We start from the raw sequence: 18,918 nt of genomic DNA, 5'->3' as shown, positions 1-18,918 counted from the left end.
TCACCCAGAGTCTGCAGAAAATGCTCTCCCAGTGTCCAAAGCTTTGGCCTGAGCATACCACACGCTCCAGGAGAGCAAGGCAGAAAGGAAATGCGGCCAATTATCTTTAAATGCTGCCAAGCCTGTGGGTCCAAATTAACACTGACCCCATCTCCTTCCAGTGACTCCTGATTTTCAAACTGACCTTTATGAGCTCTGACCATTTCAGGGCTGCTTTCCTATCATTACCACTGTTATTTGGCATAGCTTCACCTTGTACTTCTACCCAACCGTCAAATTCAAGTTTGTTGTCTTAAAGGCCTTTGCCCTTTCCTGTTCTGGCATTTCCTTCTGAGTCATACGTTTTTATATATTTATTTAGGTGATAGTTTTATAAGGTAGCACCACAAAGTTACACAAGTTTACCCTAGTCCCTCAGAGTTCTTTTGAACGTGAGTAGGGTGGGTAAACACTACTCAACAGAAACATTATATATACTGTTCATTGGCCCACCACCACTTCTGAGAATGGCTTCTCTGTCTTGTAGATGTTCTTAATACTTCTGTTGGGTGGTCACCTAATCCTGCTACCCGCCCCTCCTCCTTACACTCTCCTTCCATTTTACCAAGGTTGGTGAACTTCTACCCAGGTATGTTTTTATGTTGTCCTTGGCAGAACCTCCAGGAATTACTACCACCAAACCTCTGTGATCATGATGTTAACAGCTGGACAGAAGAAGGGTTAACATTCAGCCACCACTGGCCCCCAAGCAAACAGCTAATGGGTGCAAATCATCTTTGCTCTGCCTTATATCCTCCAAAGCTTTTCCCCAGAAGCTATGCTGCCAGGCTTCAAGGAATAAGAGCGTCCCAGGTTTACCAGGCAAGAGCTACTGCTATTTTCACATCATTGCCTTTGTAAAGTGGTCCAATGGTACAGCACAAAGTGCAGCCCCTACCCCCAGACCACACACGTCCACTATATACTACAGAAAACTGTTGTACATACTTCGGAAAGGTACCCTGGCAAAGCTGTATCTGGGAAAATGTAAGATTCAGAAATTTGGAACTGTCTGCAGTGAGTTTGTTAAAATCAAGGTAAGAACCCTCGCTTCTAAGCAGGCCACAATATAATCAAAAAAGATTTTCTGTAACACACAAGGAATGGGAAGGAGGTTCACCCTTACATGCAAGTAAAGAAAAAGACAAAAGTTTTGATGTTAGGAGTGGCACTTTAGTTATTATTTTTATTCTTTCTCTTATAAGAGGCTTGATAAAAAAAAAAGAGAGAAACCAAGAAAAGAGGGCCAAGCTAAATGCAGCAAAAACATCAATGCAAATGCCAAAGCAAAAGGGAGAGGCAAAAGAGACTAGCAGCCAGTAAAACTCTGTGCCATTAATGTGGTTTGACTTTTTTTTCTTATGAGGATGGGAGTTACTGGGCCTGAGAGAGAAGTGCTTAAAATTGCCCAAAGTCCCAGAAATTGCACAATAGATTGATTCAGTGACCAAACCCAGGTAGGTCTGAAAGGTCTTTGTACATCACTACAATTCTCTATGTCTGTGTTTGCATGTTTCCTGTCTTCCTTCTTCCCACATGCAACAGATATACTACAGAAGCACTTAGAAACATTTTTCTTTTAAAAATGAGGCCAGTCTTACCTATTAAAAAATTGAAGGTTCCCTCTATGATACAATTTAAGAAGGCCTAAGAGACCCACAGTTAAAACCGACCAATCAACAAACAAGAAAAACAACACAAACCCTCCTTTCCTGCAGGTAATGGCATCTTAATTGCACCTTTAGTCTACAGCTTGATGTCTCAGATGTACAACCCACATGCCAATGAAAATACAGAACAACTGTACCTGAGGAGGGGCTCTTACTTCATGATAACACATTAACATGATACATTAATTTGTCATCTGTCACCGTGGTATTTGAAGACAGCTGGGAGAATTACAGGTTTCAGAATGTGAACATTTTGGTGGTGGGAAGAGACAGTTCTGGAAGCTGAGATCCAGCAGGGAAGCGTCTGGATGGACATGCTGCCAAGGAAGGAACCCCTGCCACCCAAAGGAGCAAAGCAGAGAGCGGCTGCTGGACTGACCACAGGAGAATGAAGAAGAGAGAACGAAGACCACTGTCAAGTATCTCAGATCTGCCTGAGCTGCCCCTGGCCACGGCCCCGGGACTGCAGGCAGCAATACGAAGACAGAGCGTCTCCTCCATGGGATTGCATCCAGGGCACCCCCAACCTGAAGGGTAAGTCTAAGTTGGGCTGCTCAGGGAGCTGCAGACACAGCTGGAAGCGGCTCAGACGTGAGATAACCCAGTGTGAGTGTTCTTCCTTATCTACACATACACACACACTCACACATACACAAATGCACAAGCACACATTCTCGCGCACACATACGCTCTCACTCATACCCATCCCACCTTGGAGCACCACGAAGATGCTCACAGACAGGTTTTTCAATTGCACAATAAAGAGGACACCTCACCTGGAACGCTGGATTGGAGAACGTTATCCTCCGTGCGCTCTGCAATCACAATGTGTCTCTGATGAGATCCGTTATAAATGAAGTAAAACTCGGCATCTTTAGGAAGGTAAACATTTTTGCCAAACTTCGCATAGACCGTCATCTGCCCCTGAAAAATAAACAAGTCAAGGTATCATCACACTTCCTCGTCCTGGCTCTAAGAAAGCACAATAAAAAGGGCCCCAATGCAAAACAGGGTCCTTTGTGATGTTCATTTCATGTGGGCGAGCCCAAATATCATGAATCCTTCTTCCTAACAACAATGTTTTGGACGACAGGGCGATGTTTCCTGATCTATTTAAGTATGCGTGTCAGAGCTGGTTTGTTCTGTTTTCCAAATTGAAGAAGTTAGAGCATACAAAAGAATTTTTTTATTTACTAGATGTGCAATTATGATACTTTGTTGTATTTTACTTTCTTTGAATTCCTACTACCTGATGAACATCATTGCTTGTATTAATTTTTTCCTGTACCTGAGATACCACCATAGTATAAAGCTTCAAAATAACTATTCTTAGCCATGTCCTTACACTGTACTGGACCACAGTGGCTTGTAAGAACCTTAATTAAATATTCACAAACATTGCCAGATAAACAGCACTATGTGATCCAACACTTGCTGTGCCCTTTCCCACCGCTGTTTGTCTTCTCTGAGGGATTTCTCTGTCTTCTTTCTTATCTAGCCTGGCCTCACACTTTCTCTTGAAAGCTTCTGGTTGGCACAAAGCCCTGCTAAATACCCTGGTCCCAAGGAGAGGAGCTGCCAGCCTGGGTCACTGAGGCACACTCTGAGGAAGGAAGGAAGGAAAGAATGAATGGGCAGCAGGCTAATGCTCCCCAATATATCATCATCCAGAGGTGGTGTGGGGTGGCTCAATCAGTGCTACAACCAAGGCAGCAGTGATGGATGAGCCTGCCAGACTGTCTAGGGCCTGGAAGGCTTCAAGGATTCGGGATGCTCCCTCCTCTCAACCACAAAAAGGCAATACAAAGGGGGCCTCCAGGGAGCAGGTACATACCACCCAGCTTGTGGGAGTGGCAGGAAAATGGAAACCAGGAGGTGGAAAGGGTCACCCACTTTGGAGGGCCTCCAGAGCTCAGCCCAGTGTGGAGAAGCATCTGGGCTTTTGTGTGCTTGCCCAACAAAAACAAACCCACTCTTCGAGAGTTCCTCAGCCCGTGACAGGAGAGAAAAGTGAACACAGAAAAGCCTCCACAGCCTCCTTAACATCTGTTTGCCTTTGATGATAATTAGCATGGTATTCCTTAGGATATCAAGAGGTAGGTCAATCAGGACCAAAAACAAAATCAGTGTGGACCTCCTCTTTCCAGTAACTATATGGTTGTTCTAGCTAAAATTTTAAAAATAAGCAGGCTATGTTTTCCTAGTGGTTTACAATCCATCACACACATGAAATATCATCTTGAATCACACACAAACAAACACATAATCAATAGAAAGTAACATGCCAAGAAAAATCTACCATACAATAGCTTCAAAAAAAACACAAAAGTTCAGGAAGAGGATCTGAAAAGCAAAAAACAATAACAAACGTCTGACATGACAGACAGAGGAAACTTAGATGAAATTCCATTTCCTAAAAACAGAAGAACAGCTTGCTTTAGTCATGTTCCCGGTTTCTAAAGAGACTGTTAATTATCCACGGACAAAATCTGAACCGACCTGTTTGTGATACATTTTTGTAATGCTAGAAGATAAACTGTATAAACAGATCAAAGTTCTTCACAGATCACAAGGATATCTAATCTGTATCTATTCAAAACAACGATCATATTACTACTTTATTTGGTTAGGTGAACCAGGACTACAACTTATGAAAGTGTTTGCAGCCCTTTTCAATGCAATACAACTCCAAACAGGAGAGTTTTATAATTCAACTATGCCTCCCTTTCAAGACCATACCAAGCTTTATATTGGTCAAAGAAGATAAATAACAGTCAGGTCAGAAATAAGACATGGCCATTAAGGAGAGATTCTCAGCAGTCCTAGCACTAAGAATAATATTCAGCAATAAAAAGGGTCTCTCATTTGCTAATCACAGAGAGATCAGAAAGATATGGTGAAGAATATTATGGGAGGAGGAGGGAGGGGATGATACAGAAACGAACAAAGAGACCCAATGAGATAGAAGGGGATGGGGAGTGGAGTGGCAGGAGAGGAAGACAGGGAAAGGAAACATGAATATGAACAAGAACATTGTCATTCAAAAAAGCTAGACAAAGCTCAGAGGAGATTTAGACAAAGCTACCAAGAAGACCAGCAGAAGGAATGAGCTTCTCATCATGTGCTGAGGAACAAGCACAGCATAAATGATAAGGCACAGGTGACAATTTTTGACTAAGACTGAAGACTCTCTAATCACTGTGGCCATTCAAAATCTATTTTCTCAAAAGGCCACTAATTTTATTAATGACAAAGATAAATTCCAATGTACAGATTTCCAGTGTGTCGCCATCATTTCCCCATCTGGATTTAACTACATACTTTGCTTTAGGCAATTGAAAACTATAAATTTTTGTAAATGAATGTTGGCATCAATATCAGAATCATTCTGCTTCTATGCAGAAAAAAGAGATGTGTTATAAGCTTTCTGTCAATTCACTATATTCCAAATTAAAAAAAAAAAAACAAAAACAACACTCAGCTACTTCACTGAAACTTCTGGAAACAATAAGAGGCTTAATAGGCAAAATTATCTTCCCAAATTAATCTGTAGATTTAATATACTCTAATTAAAACTGAAACTAAATTTGTCAAATGAAACTCAACAAGCTTACTGTAAAGTTCATCTGGAAGAATAAATACACAAGACTAGAAACAAAAGTTTTGAGAGACAGAATAATGTTTGAGCTGTAGGGGTAGGGATCAGAACATCAGAATTCCATGGCAGAATTTCCTGCCTTGGAAATTATGTAATAATAAAGGTGCCATTTCCAATCAGTGGGGAAAGAATGAACTACTCAATAAATCATTCTGGAACAGTAGCTATCCATTAGGAGCAAAAACATTCTTCACACCAAATACTTAAATTCCCAATTAATTCAATATTGAACATAACCCATAAGTGCATAAAATTAGAAAACTGTCTTAAATTTTTCATTTTTGAACAAAATGATAGCAATTAAAGATATCTAAATTTCACCTATACTGACACCACCCTAGTTTATCAACCTTTTTTTATTTTTCCTATTTCCTTCCAGTCTTTGTTCAATGCACAGCTAATTATTACATAGTTATACTCATGGCATAAATACACATATGGTTGTACTTTTCGCCTATCAAAAGCATTTTTCCATGTTGTTACAATTTTTGGCACCATTTTTAATAGCATTCCATCAAGTGTTTGATGTTCCATAATTTACTTAATCATTCCTCTATTGTTGTACATTAAGGGTATTTCTAGCTTACTAATATTATAAAAAATACTGCAATAAATACTTTCATGTGTATTGTTTTTATGCTTTAAATTTCTTTTTTAGAGTAGAATTCCAGAAATGAGGCCAAGAATGGGCACAATTGTCACGACTGCTTTCCAAAAATGTATCAACTTTCATTACCACCTGTGCTGGTCAAGAGTATCATTTTCGGGCTTCCCTGGTGGCACAGTGGTTGAGAATCTGCCTGCCAATGCAGGGGACACGGGTTCGAGCCCTGGTCTGGGAAGATCCCACATGCCACGGAGCAACTAGGCCCGTTAGCCACAATTACTGAGCCTGCGCGTCTGGAGCCTGTGCTCCGCAACAAGAGAGGCCGCGATAGTGAGAGGCCCGCGCACCGCGATGAAGAGTGGCCCCCACTCGCCGCAACTAGAGAAAGCCCTCGCACAGAAACGAAGACCCAACACAGCCATAAATAAATAAATAAATAAATAATTTTTTTAAAAAAAAGAAATAAGGACAAATTAAAATTTTTTTAAAAAGTATCATTTTCATTCCAACTTTGCCAAAACTTTCTTTTTTATTATTTCCTAAGTTGACAGATAATAAACAGTTCCTCATTGATTTAATTCATATTTTTTCCACTGCCACTGAAATTTATTGCCCATTTTCATCAAAGCCTGTTACTAAATGGTGCCAGCAATGTTAGTGGCCTGATTAAATTTTGATTTAAAGAATTCTAGTCTTCCCTCTTCTATTTACATCTAAGTTCACCTTTGCCATAGGCAGGTCAAAATTTTCACTTTCCCAAATGAACCCATTGAGAGCAACATCAAAATCATCCCCTTTCCCCTATTACTTTCTTGTGCCCAAATCAAAAGCACGCAAATACTCCTGTAAAACCACTAAAGGTCAGGTAACATGGAAAACAGGAATAACAAATGTAAGGTAGAAAAACTTAACAAAGTATAATCACACTAAATATCTCTCAATATAAGCACAAACAAAAAAAATTAGGCAAATTAAACCAACATTTTTTACCATCAAGCATCCCCCTAGAGAAATTCTACTTGTAAAACTCATCAATAATTCTCAAAGATCAAACCTTCTGCTGAAACACTGTTATCATGTATGGATTTCATCAAAGAAACCAAAGAGGTATTAAATGTATTTGCCACCATAAACTATTTCATCCAACTCTCCCAGCTCCTCTTCCAATGGCATTTGAAATGAAAATCGACAGTGACCTTGATGTGCATATTCTAAATATTTTTTCATTTATCTACAATGGTCTCTAATTCAAGTTCTCTAATACCCTGAATAACCTGGTGGCTGTATTATCTTGATCACTGAGTATTCTTGTACTAATGTTCTCCTTCCCTCTCTCCCTTTCTTCTCTCTCACTGTCTATAGACAATGTATCTGTGTATACTTTGTTAATAACAGCGTCATTTGCTGGACAACCACCTTAACTATGTAGTTTCTAAAATACCTGGCATGACAGGCAGTAAACAAACACTATAGTTTCAAATGATGACAATGAGAACAAAGTGTGCATCCTTTTATAGTGAGGTTTCTTAATCTGTGGCCACAGAAAGAGTCCATATGGGTCAGAGTTGGTCTGCGAATCTCTAAAAATTATGAGCAAAACTGTTTATGTGCATGTGTGTCCAGTTTTCTAAGGAAAGGTTTATGATTTTCATCACATTCTCAAAGGCATCCAAAGATTCAAAAAATGTTATGAACCCTAGTTTTCGTGGTAACAAACAAAAATGGTAATTTAATAAATGCTTTTTATTGATAATTGTCACCTTTTCATATGACAGTAAGACTGTTCTGTTTTCTAAGATAGTCTAATATTCTACACAGCCTTTATATGGGATGGTTTTTGATAGAAGTACAATGAAGGTAAATGCTAATTGACATTAAATATTACAATGAATGTTTCCTAATACATGCTATTAAAACCATTATCATAATATAAATATAGTACTCTAAGTGAACTATCAAATTCGATTTTTTCTTTTTAGTATTGGAATCTTGACCTCTTTATAGTAACCAAAAAAAAAAAAAATTAGTAATTCTACCTAGAGACTTCTCTGCAGAGCACAGCGTGTTGAATGTTGTAAGATCCTTAAAAAATAAATTTTAAAAAGATGCATTGTCCCATGTCATAGGTAAGTGAATAAAAGTACAGGTACTAGTTAGTACCAGCATTAACAGGATCCCAGAGCCAGATGAACAGTACTGGGCTTCCTGATTTCTGCCCCACCCTCTAAGTTATACTACCTTTACATTCCTCAAGCAAAATTCCAAAGAAAGGGCTGTGGGCACAAAATTTTTTATTTCTAATTACTGTATTCAACTCAAGTATTTCTTTAAAACAAAGTTTGAAAATGCAAAAATTATTTCCTATATGTTGTGTGCACATATTAGATATAAGTGCTTATCTATAGACATACATATATTATTTTATACAAACAGTATATAAAGTGATTTCTCATGTATTTTCTCATCTTATTCCCACAATAATGTCTGGGAAGTATTATGATGATTTTTATTTTGTAAATGAGAACACTGATACTACTCTTATGTCCAGTGTGCGGCAAAGCCACAAATCAAATCTAGATCTTCCTGTTTCAGGCCCAGCACACTTTTCTCCCCAACATGTCATGGTACAAACAGCAAGTGCTCAGGTATTAACTGACTTATCTACACCTTTACACTTAACTCAACATTTATTTTATGTACTGAATACAAGGATTCTCGTCCTGAAACCCATGGGTAGATGTGGGGTGGAGAGGGAATGGGAGGTAGGAGAAATGTTGCTTAATTCCCATGAAGATATATGCACAGTTTTAAGCATTCATCTGGGGAGAGTGTCTGTCTTTTAACCAGAGACTCCTAGGAGGGTACAAGGAGCATATGATTCAAAAAGGTTAAGAACTGCTGATTTAAAGCATGTTTAAAGCATCTTTCATAGGGTGTAAAATATAAAGATCATTAAAATTTATTATCCAAACCAAATTTAAGTCAACAAAATTCAGTTGAATATAAATTGGTTAGATTCAGGGAAAATATCACAATGTCATTTTTTTTAAGGAAGGTAAACCAAAATGAGCTAAAAGACTTATATAAGATGTTTCTTCAGAACTAGCCTTTGGGGTAGGAATGGCTTTTTTTCCCAGACAGGATGAAATAGAGCAGAACAGGCCAACATTCCTGCTGATAACAAGAAAATAAAGACTGAAAAATTAAAAGTAATATTCTTAAAAGCATCAGAAAACTATGGAAATGAGAATAAAATATAATAAAAATTCTGGAAAGGGCAGAACCACTCTGAGAGGTTACAGAAGCTAGAAGACAATGGAATGGTATCTTCAAAACAATGAAAGAAAGTAAGTGATGACCTAAGATTCCACACCTAACAAAAATATTCTTAAAAATGAAGTTGAGGCTTCCCTGGTGGCGCAGTGGTTGAGAATCTGCCTGCCAATGCAGGGGACATAGGTTCAAGCCCTGGTTTGGGAAGATCCCACATGCCGCGGAGCAACTAGACCCGTGCGCCACAACTACTGAGCCTGCGCGCCTGGAGCCTGTGCTCCGAAACAAGAGAGGCCACGATAGTGAGAGGCCCGCGCACCGCGATGAAGAGTGGCCCCCACTTGCCGCAACCAGAGAAAGCCCTCGCACAGAAACAAAGACCCAACAGAGCCAAAAATAAATAAATAAATAAATAAAATAAAAAATGAAGTTGAAATTAAATGTTTAAGATACATACTGAGGGGGCTTCCCTGGTGGCGCAGCGGTTGAGAATCTGCCTGCCAATGCAGGGAACACGGGTTCGAGCCCTGGTCCGGGAAGATCCCACATGCCACGGAGCAACTAGGCCCGTGAGCCACAATTACTGAGCCTGCGCGTCTGGAGCCTGTGCTCCGCAACAAGAGAGGCCGCGATGGTGAGAGGCCCGCGCACCGCAATGAAGAGTGGCCCCCGCTTGCCGCAACTGGAGAAAGCCCTCGCACAGAAACGAAGACCCAACACAGCCATAAGTAAAATTTAAAAAAATTTTAAAAAAAGATACATACTGAGGGAACTCACTGCCAGCAGGCCAGCACTAAAATAATTACTAAAAGAACTTATTCAAGCAAAAGCAAAATGATCTCAAACAGAAACATGAAAATACAAGAGGCAGTGAGGGGACTTCCCTGATGGCACAGTGGTTAAGAATCCGCCTGCCAATGCAGGGGACACGGATTCGAGCCCTGGTCCGGGAAGATTCCACATGCTGCAGAGCAACTAAGCCCATGGGCCACAACTACTGAGCCTGCACTCTAGAGCCCGCGAGTCACAACTACTGAGCCCGTGTGCCACAACTACTGAAGCCCACATACCTAGAGTCTGTCCTCCACAACAAGAGAAGCCACTGCAATGAGAAGCCCATGCACTGCAACGAAGAGTAGCCCCTGCTCGTCACAACTAGAGAAAGCCCGCGCACAGCAGCGAAAACCCAACGCAGCCAAAAATAAATAAAATTTTAAAAAAATAAAATTAAATAAATAAAAACACTATGAACTATAAATTTAAAAAAAGAGGCAGTGAGGCACAATGAAGTGAGTAAATATAATTAATACCTAGTGTACAAAATAATAATTAAAATGTCATGGAGTTTAAAGTATTTGTACAACTACAATGTCTGACTACAGTAACATAAAAGGGAAGTGGAATTAGAGCATCTAACAGTTCTGGAAAAACGTTAAAAGTAATAACTTACTATATTTATAATATGTCAAATCTACATGTTGTATGTTGAGAGTAACCACTAACAGAATGGTAAAAGAATGTATAGCTAACAAGTCATAGAGTAAAAAATGAAATAGAAAATAAATAATCAAAAACATAAGACAGGAGAAATTAAGAACGTAAAACGTGTCAAATAGAGAGTTATATGATAGATATAAATCCAACTATATCAGCAATTATATTAAATATAAACAGACTAACTGATCCAAATACAATACTGAGACAGTTAGGTATGGAATTTTAATTCAAGAACAGTTACAATACCTATATGTTGTTTACAAGAGACACTAAAAATAACACAGAAAGTTTAAGTAAAAAGATACACTATGCAACACTAACCAAAAGAAAGCTAGTATAGCCAAAACAATATCAAAGTCGTTTTTAAACCAAGACATATTACTAGAGAAAGAGGAACTTTTCATCATAAAGTGTAAGTTAAACAAAATGATACAGTATTAAATCTGTATGCACCTAATACAGACATAGCTTCAAAATATATAAAAGAAAAATTGACAAATCCATAATCACAGTGGGAAACTTTAACATGGCTCTCTCAATAGCTGATAGAACAAGCAGACAAAATTTACAAGGATATAAAACATCTGAATTACACAATTACCAAGATTACTAATCAAAAGGAATAATTACCATAAATTAAATGTATACAGTAATATTTATTAAAAAGGCATCCATTATCCAAACCTCTGCATTAAACTCAGTTAAACACAGACACAAGCATAAAAAATTCTTGACGACCTTCACATTTGGTGAAATGATTCACCACTATAGAATTGAAATAGCCTTTGTTTCTGTAACACAGCTAATTGAGTGAAAAACAATTCATGACGAAGGTCAGTAAATGACTCTAGATTTCTCACAAGACCAGAAGCAGGCTTTAAAAAGTTGCTTAGCTTACTTCCTTTTAAAATCACTAACTTACTCACAGATTCCATAAAAACATAGAACTCCTGGAAACGGAAAACAAAAACTGATACTTCAAGTAGATCATAGTAGGAAATATACTGAGTTGGATATAAGAATACTTAAACTATAATCTCTACCCTTCCATTATCCCAATATTTCTGGAGGAATAAATGTCCTGCACTTGGTTCCAAAATAATCAACTGAAAAAATTAAGAATGAAGCAAAACGCTGTTTAATAGTTGGATATCAGTGGGGATTTTAGTCAGTAATCAACTAAGTGTGAGTTATCACTGAGACAGCCACCCAAAAAATGCTAATTCTGCTCAATCCTACATTGAAGAAAATCTAGTAAATTCATTAAGAATGGTTACGGTCCAGCTCTTCTCTATACCTCTCAGACATACCTGGGCCATGGAATACCTTATTAGAAATATAGACAAAACTGACAACATGTTCAGAGGAAAGTGACAAGGATGCTGCAGGGACACAGAAACCATGCTGTCATATGAGGAACAATTGAAGGAACTGGGACTGTTTTGCCAAAGGAGAAAAGGCTCATGATTAAACGGTCACTGTCACAAATATCTGAGGGTCTGCCATGCAGACAAGGGATTACACGTGTTCTGCAGGCCCCCAGGGGAAAGCATGAAACAATGGAGGGAAGGACAGGGCACAGAGTTCAGTTCCACAGTGAGAGCCTTCTAAGGATCAGAGACGTCCAAAGATGACTTGGATTACTTCAGCTTAGGAGGAATAGGCACTACCAGGAGATGATGGCTTTGATTTTTGTTTTTGTTTTGCTTATTTGCTTATTCTAAGAGAATGGGGCTAACTATCTAGACTTGAAAGTCTAGAATTTATGACACCATGTATATAATTCTACATTAACAGCTTCAATATTAAAAAAATGGGAGGTCTAGATAAGTGGTGTTTGGGATTTGTTTAATTTCTCCCTTATTCTTTTGCTTTGGTTTATTTCCTAGCTCCTTGGATTGATGATTAGTTTATTTTCACTCTCTGCATTGGTGGTCTTCAAACTGAAATCAGGGGAACCATAGGTTCTAATGGAGGAATGTTGGGACTTTATAAACTTTCCTTTTAAATTTCATTTTGGAAAATATGTTTTCAATTATATTTACACCTAAAAAGATTACATTCACTTAACTGTATTATCTACCAAAATTTAATACACTGCAGAAGACTTGAACTGCTAGGCTAAGTCATTGCTCTCATTGAATTAATAAATGTAATAAATCTGCAAAATATAGTTATGATAAAGTTTGTACCCAGTTTATACATCATTCTCCATAATACTTTGTGTGGGGGGAAAAAAAAAGATTTCTCCTTCAAAAAAAAAAGTTTCAGCACCTCTATTTAGGGTCTCTAAGGCCCCTCTGACTCTAGGACACCCTCTGCTATATAGTCTATATTGGAAAATAAAGTCCTATTAGCTCATTTTATATTTCATAGCTCAAGCTTTACATTCACAACACGGTAAACACTACGATTCCCCAATTTCATATTCAGGTTGAACCCATGCAGACAGTAATCTCACATGGTTATTTCTAACATTTGAAGTCTACAGATTTATGTCAAACCAAGTGGTGTCTGAAGGTCAGTGTAGGTCAGCTGACAGGACTGAACACACCATACCAAAACCAAGACTACCAGGAATACAAGGAACCTTAAGTCTCCATAAATTGATCTCTCCTAAACACAGAACTGTGACATGCCACCTGTATTCTTATTTCAGGGTAGACCACAGAGCTCCTGCATTCCACAGGAAATCCCTCTCATGAGGGCACAAAGGAAAGGAGCCCTTTGCCCCCTCATCTGGCCAGCTGTGCCAGAACACCCCTTCTAACCTCTAACCCCAATGCACACAGGCACACACTCACGCACACACGCAGAGAGAGACACACACACAGGCCATTCTTAAATAAGAGCGTGGAAGATTCTGCAGAGTAATGACCCATGCAAGATAAAAGAATCAGAGAATCCTCACTAAAAGAAGCAGAGGTTCAGAAATTTATAAAATATACAGCTGAAAGAAACTCATCTGGATCAAAACCCTGACTTCACCAGTGAGGAAACTGAAGGCCCACAACAATAGGTGACCTGTTCTGGGTCCCATCACACAGCAGACCTCAGGCCAGAGCCCCTGTCTTCACCCTCCATCCAATCCTCTTCCCACTGCTCCAAGCTACAACCTCTGACCCCCAACTGAATCCTACTCCTCCCCGAAGGACTGGGAAGAATCTTTATGGAAACAAGTTAGGATCAGAAGCAAACTCTCCGGACGTCCCCTACCCCCACTACACCCATATCCCTCCATCCTCCTGTGTCTTCTCTTCCTAGACCCCCATCACCTTTGTTCAACCAAAGAGCGCTCTCAGGGCCTGCTGCTCTTCTCCTGACTCTTTTCCTTCTCAAATTGGAACAAATGCAGGTAAAAGCCAGCTCAGTCACAGAATGGAAGGCATGAAGCCACAGAAACCAGAGAAGCAGGACAATGAAGAAAGAGCATCCGGAGACCAAGATCAGCCTCAGCTCCCACAGAGTGGATGGGAAGCAAGGAAAGAAAAAGACTCAAAAGATGAGGGCTCAGTGGGGCAGGAAAGGAAGAAACAGCAGCAGCGGCAGGCTGAGGAGGGATGACAACGGAAGAGGACAAATGGCTGGAAAAACAAAGCAACGTGGTATTTAACTGAAAAGGGCAAGAAAGATAGAAAACAGATAAATGAAAATGAGCAGAAGAAAGACAGATATCCACCCTACCAGGAACTACAATCTGGAAACACCTTTGTAAAAAGAAGGGAGGTGGAGGGAAGGACCTAAATTTTGGCACCTGCAAAGAACATTTCATCTGATCAAAATCAAGAACTAAGGGCAAAAGAAACACTACAGAATGTGTATTTTTGTGACACACCATAAAAGGGGGAGGGTGCGTTTTCAAACTACTCACATCCAACTACTTGCCACACCCCCACTCTAGTAATTCCATCTTTCCTATGTCATGTACAACAATGTAGGGAGAAGGGGAGGACACACTTAGAGATTGCTTTCCCATTCTCCCTTAGACTCGACAATGGCTTTAGAATGCAAGGGCCCCTTTTTCTGGCCTTGTCCTTTTTTGCCCCTTACTTAGGATTCTCTCTGAATCTTCAGGTCAACTGTTCAGGGATCTTAGCCAGTGAAAAACAGTACCTACATTCAGAACTGCCATGTTGGCTTCATCAGAGGTACCATTCAGCCAAAAGTCAATTGGAGTCTCCTCCCTCTTCCTTACTCGGCACCAAGTGCAGCAGGACCAGCACAAAATTTGGAGCAACACACACAGAGGACCAATCCGAAAAGGCTGAGCGTGCAATTAATCTTGTTCAGAATAATACCTTCCATTTCCCTAGTGCTTCACTGTTTACAAGGCGTTTGTGCATGCTACCCCACTTGAACCTCACAACCCCCAGAGACACAGACAGATGAGAGACTGGCCCATGACCCACCAGGTAGCCAGAACCAGTCCCTGTGTCTCCCCATACATTCATGCCTTCATTCCAGATATGTACTGAGTGTCAACTAGGTGCTGTGGCTAAAACAAATCACCTACCCCAGGGGTCCCCAACCCCCCTGAACCGGGCCACACAGCAGGAGGTGAGTGGCGAGTGAGCAAGCGAAGCTTCATCTGTATTTACAGTCGCTCCCCATCGCTCGCATTACCGCCTGAGCTCCACCTCCTGTCAGATCAATGGCGCCATTAGATTCTCATAGGATCGCGAACCCTACCGTGAACTGTGCATGCAAGGGATCTAGGCTGCGCGCTCCTTATGAGAATCTAATGCCTGATGATCTGAGGTGGAGCTGAGGCGGTGATGCTAGCGCTGGGGAGCAGCTGCAAATACAGATCATCATTAGCAGAGAGGTCTGACTGCACAGAGACCGTAATAAATCAATTGCTTGCAGACTCATATCAAAACCCCATCAGTGAGTGGCAAGTGAAAACAAGCTCAGGGCGCCCACTGATTCCGCATTATGGTGAGTTGTATAATTATTGCATTATATATTACAATGTAATAATAACAGAAATAAAGTGCACAATAAATGTAATGTGCTTGAATCATCCCGAAACCATCCCCCCACCCCTGTCCGTGGAAAAACTGTCTTCCATGAGACCAGTCCCTGGTGCCAAAAGGGTTGGGGATCGCTGACCTACCCTATCATTCTAGAGGGGAGACAGACACAATGAACAAATAATTAAGCCCCTGATATGTGAGCGATTAGGAAGACCCAATAAAAATAAGGCGGGGTAAAGAGAGAGATGTTTTAGATAGGACAGTAGTAGGATATTCTAATAGAGACCTGAACGGAGTAAGAGAGTGAGCCTTGCGGATGTGAAAGAGCATTTCAGGTTGAGGGACCAGCAGGGGCAAAGGCCCTGAAGTGACATGTGCCTGGAGTGTTTGGAAAACACCAAGGAAACCTGCTGGCTGAAGCAGAAGAGGAGGGAAATGGGAGGCAAGGTCAGGGGTAAGTAAAGGCCACTGTAAGGACCTGGGTGTAAACTCTGCAGTGGGAAGCTGTTGCACAGTTCGGGGTAGAAAGGTGACAAGATCGGAACTTCATTTCAAAAGGATCACTCTGGCTGCTTTGTTGGGAACAGACCATGATGGGACAAGGGGGGTTGAAACCAGAGAGGCCCAATGCAGGAACCCGGGCAAGAAACGATTGACATTTTCTGCCCTCTCCTGGAGGTTCTTCCAAGAGCAGGAAGATGCACCAGTTTCCCAGGAGACACCACCCTTATTCAGCTCTGCTTACCACTGACTGCAGCAGCCCCAAAAGCCCTGTGCCACTGAGAAGATGGGGCCACAGGGCAGAAATGGACACTTTCCATTGTGTGAAAGTAGGCAGTTATCCCAGGGCCCTTGTGAAAGTGCTGGCCTGAAACCCCAGTACTTCCTTCCATTTCTTACAGACAGATGATGGACGGATGGGAGGAAGAGAGAAAGAACTCCCATTTACCCCTCTGCTGGCATTTATCAATCAGCAATTTACAAATTCAGATGACCAAATAGTACTTACGGTCAAATGGCTTTTCAATCTGAACATGAAACAGCTTTGATCATTCGCTAACTCTAACCCAAACTTCTGTGGTATATAAACTTCTGGTTTTTCATAGGGCCAACTATAAACATTCAATGGACAAATATAACCTAATATGCTTTACAAACCTTACTGTGACAGATGCCTAGTTGCAGATACTTCACCATCGTTCAAGCCCCCACCATAAAGATGTTATTGAAGTCATCTCAGGAAAAAGAGTCAGACTTTGTTTTAACTCACAGTGAGTATGAAATTTCTCACTCCTGGACATGGAAATTCAATGTGAAAACAGTAGTATTTACCAATTTATTCACTGAGGTTGCTTAGGAACCCATAAGGATAAAAATGGCCATCACAGGATCCCTTTGTGTTTTAATTTATAGTACCGTGCATTTGAATGTATCAGGCACCATGCTAAGTGAATTATCTCATGAAATCCTTACAACCACCCTTTGAGGTAGAAACCATCACCCCCATTTCACAGATGAGGCAACCGAGGCTTTCAGAGGTAAAGTACTCTGACCACAGTGATCTGGAGCAGATTCAGGTGCAGAATCTGGAGGTTCAAGCCCATCTCTGCTAGGTAGACTCTGCTTCCCACCTAACTCCTGGCACATCCTGCCACTGTGCTCAGAGGTGGTCACACCAGAAAGGACACTGTGGAGGCTGGCCTTTCTTGGAGTACAGTCTCTTTCACAGTACCCTATGGCTCCCTAGTTTCTAAAGAGTACTTAAGATAACCCTAGAAGGTAGAAAAACATGGGTTTGGGTCAACACAACTGACCAGGTAGACAAGAGACGCTGGTCTGGTAATGCTTTAGACCGAGGAAGGCAAAGGTTGATTGTGAGGCCTCTAGGGTTAAGGCAGACCTGGGTTTCAATCTCAGCTGCCTCAGCTACCTAAACTGTGAAATGGGGATAAATACAGAACCAACCTATCTTATGGTATAGGTAAGACTAAATGAAGTCAAGTGTATTGATACTTGCCCAGCACCTAACACTTAAGTGCTTAATAAATAAATTAACTAGCTGTTAATATGATAGTACTAAAAACATTATTAGTTGGCATTCTTAGTTCATCGAAGAAACATCTGTTGAATACCTAACGTGTGCCGAGCACTTCCCTCCATTTGGAAGTATAGTGTCCTCATTTTGCAGATGAGGATAATGTACCCAAAAGGCTAAATTATTTCACCAAACTTACTATGACCTTCTCCAATTCCTCTTAGAGGCAGCAAGAGGATCCAAAGAAATAAATGTAGAAAGGTAAAATAAGCACTATACATCCATTAAAAAGGTTTCACATTTTATCAATGAAAACTCTCTCTACTTCAAAACAGTCTTCCCTCTAAACTGCAAGGAAAAAAGAAAAAACTAAAGGCATTTTTATCCTGAAGATAATTCACTCTAACAGTTTGGCAAAGTAATATCAGTTATTCATTCTTCTGGACCTGGATGCTACTACTATCTGTTTACAGGTCAACAAACAGAGCACTCATTTTCGAGGATCTTAGCCAAATATCTGGCAAACTCTGGGTCCCACGGGACCTAGATTTGCCTTTGTCACTGACCTATCCTTTTTTGTCTAGGTCTAGGCAGTATCTTACACACAGACAGGACTCAAAAGGTTAAATTAAAAGAACATCCATTTCTGTAAAGCAAAAGAATCATTTCATACTCTTTGTTGATTCCACTGTGATCTTTCATATACCACTTTTTTCTTAATACAAAGTAAGATAGTTTCATACTCCATTCATCAAGTATTAAGCCCTTATTAGAATACATTCCACACACTGTTCTAGGAACAACAGAGGCATGAGTGAACTGAGCAAACCCCTGATCGCATGGAGAAAATATCAGATAATGCTGAATGATGCCAAGTGCCTAGGGAGTTATTTTAGACTGGGCAGTCAAGGAGACCTTTGAGAGGCAGGGCATGGAAGCTGAGATTTGAATTGCAAGATCTGCAAGTTATTTTAATGAAAGAAGAGAAAGGAATAAGAATGGAGTGAAAGGGAAGGAAACAAAGAAGGAGAGGTCAGTGAAGAAAGCCAATCTGTTGGAAACAATCAATGAAGGCTTTGTCCCTAGGCCCGAACACAGGTCTGAAGTGATGGGGAGCTGCTCTAGCACCTTACACTGGGTAACAGGTAAGTAGGAAAGTAAAC

General features: G+C 40.4%; 1 protein-coding gene across 4 annotated transcripts in view; it reads right to left on the bottom strand.

Moving 5' to 3' along the window:
• ARHGEF28 (Rho guanine nucleotide exchange factor 28) overlaps positions 1-18,918 on the bottom strand; it is a 309,300-nt gene that overhangs the window by 185,169 nt on the left and 105,213 nt on the right. For all 4 annotated transcript variants that reach the window (XM_036846524.1, XM_036846525.1, XM_036846526.1 and 1 more), the window contains one exon: positions 2,486-2,633. In XM_036846524.1, the coding sequence (XP_036702419.1) occupies positions 2,486-2,633 (148 nt within the window). The remainder of the gene's footprint in view (positions 1-2,485; positions 2,634-18,918) is intronic.

This window comes from Balaenoptera musculus, chromosome 3 (genome assembly GCF_009873245.2).
Source record: "Balaenoptera musculus isolate JJ_BM4_2016_0621 chromosome 3, mBalMus1.pri.v3, whole genome shotgun sequence".
Taxonomy (NCBI): Eukaryota; Metazoa; Chordata; class Mammalia; order Artiodactyla; family Balaenopteridae; genus Balaenoptera; species Balaenoptera musculus.
This window is presented reverse-complemented; position numbering and strand designations above follow the sequence as displayed.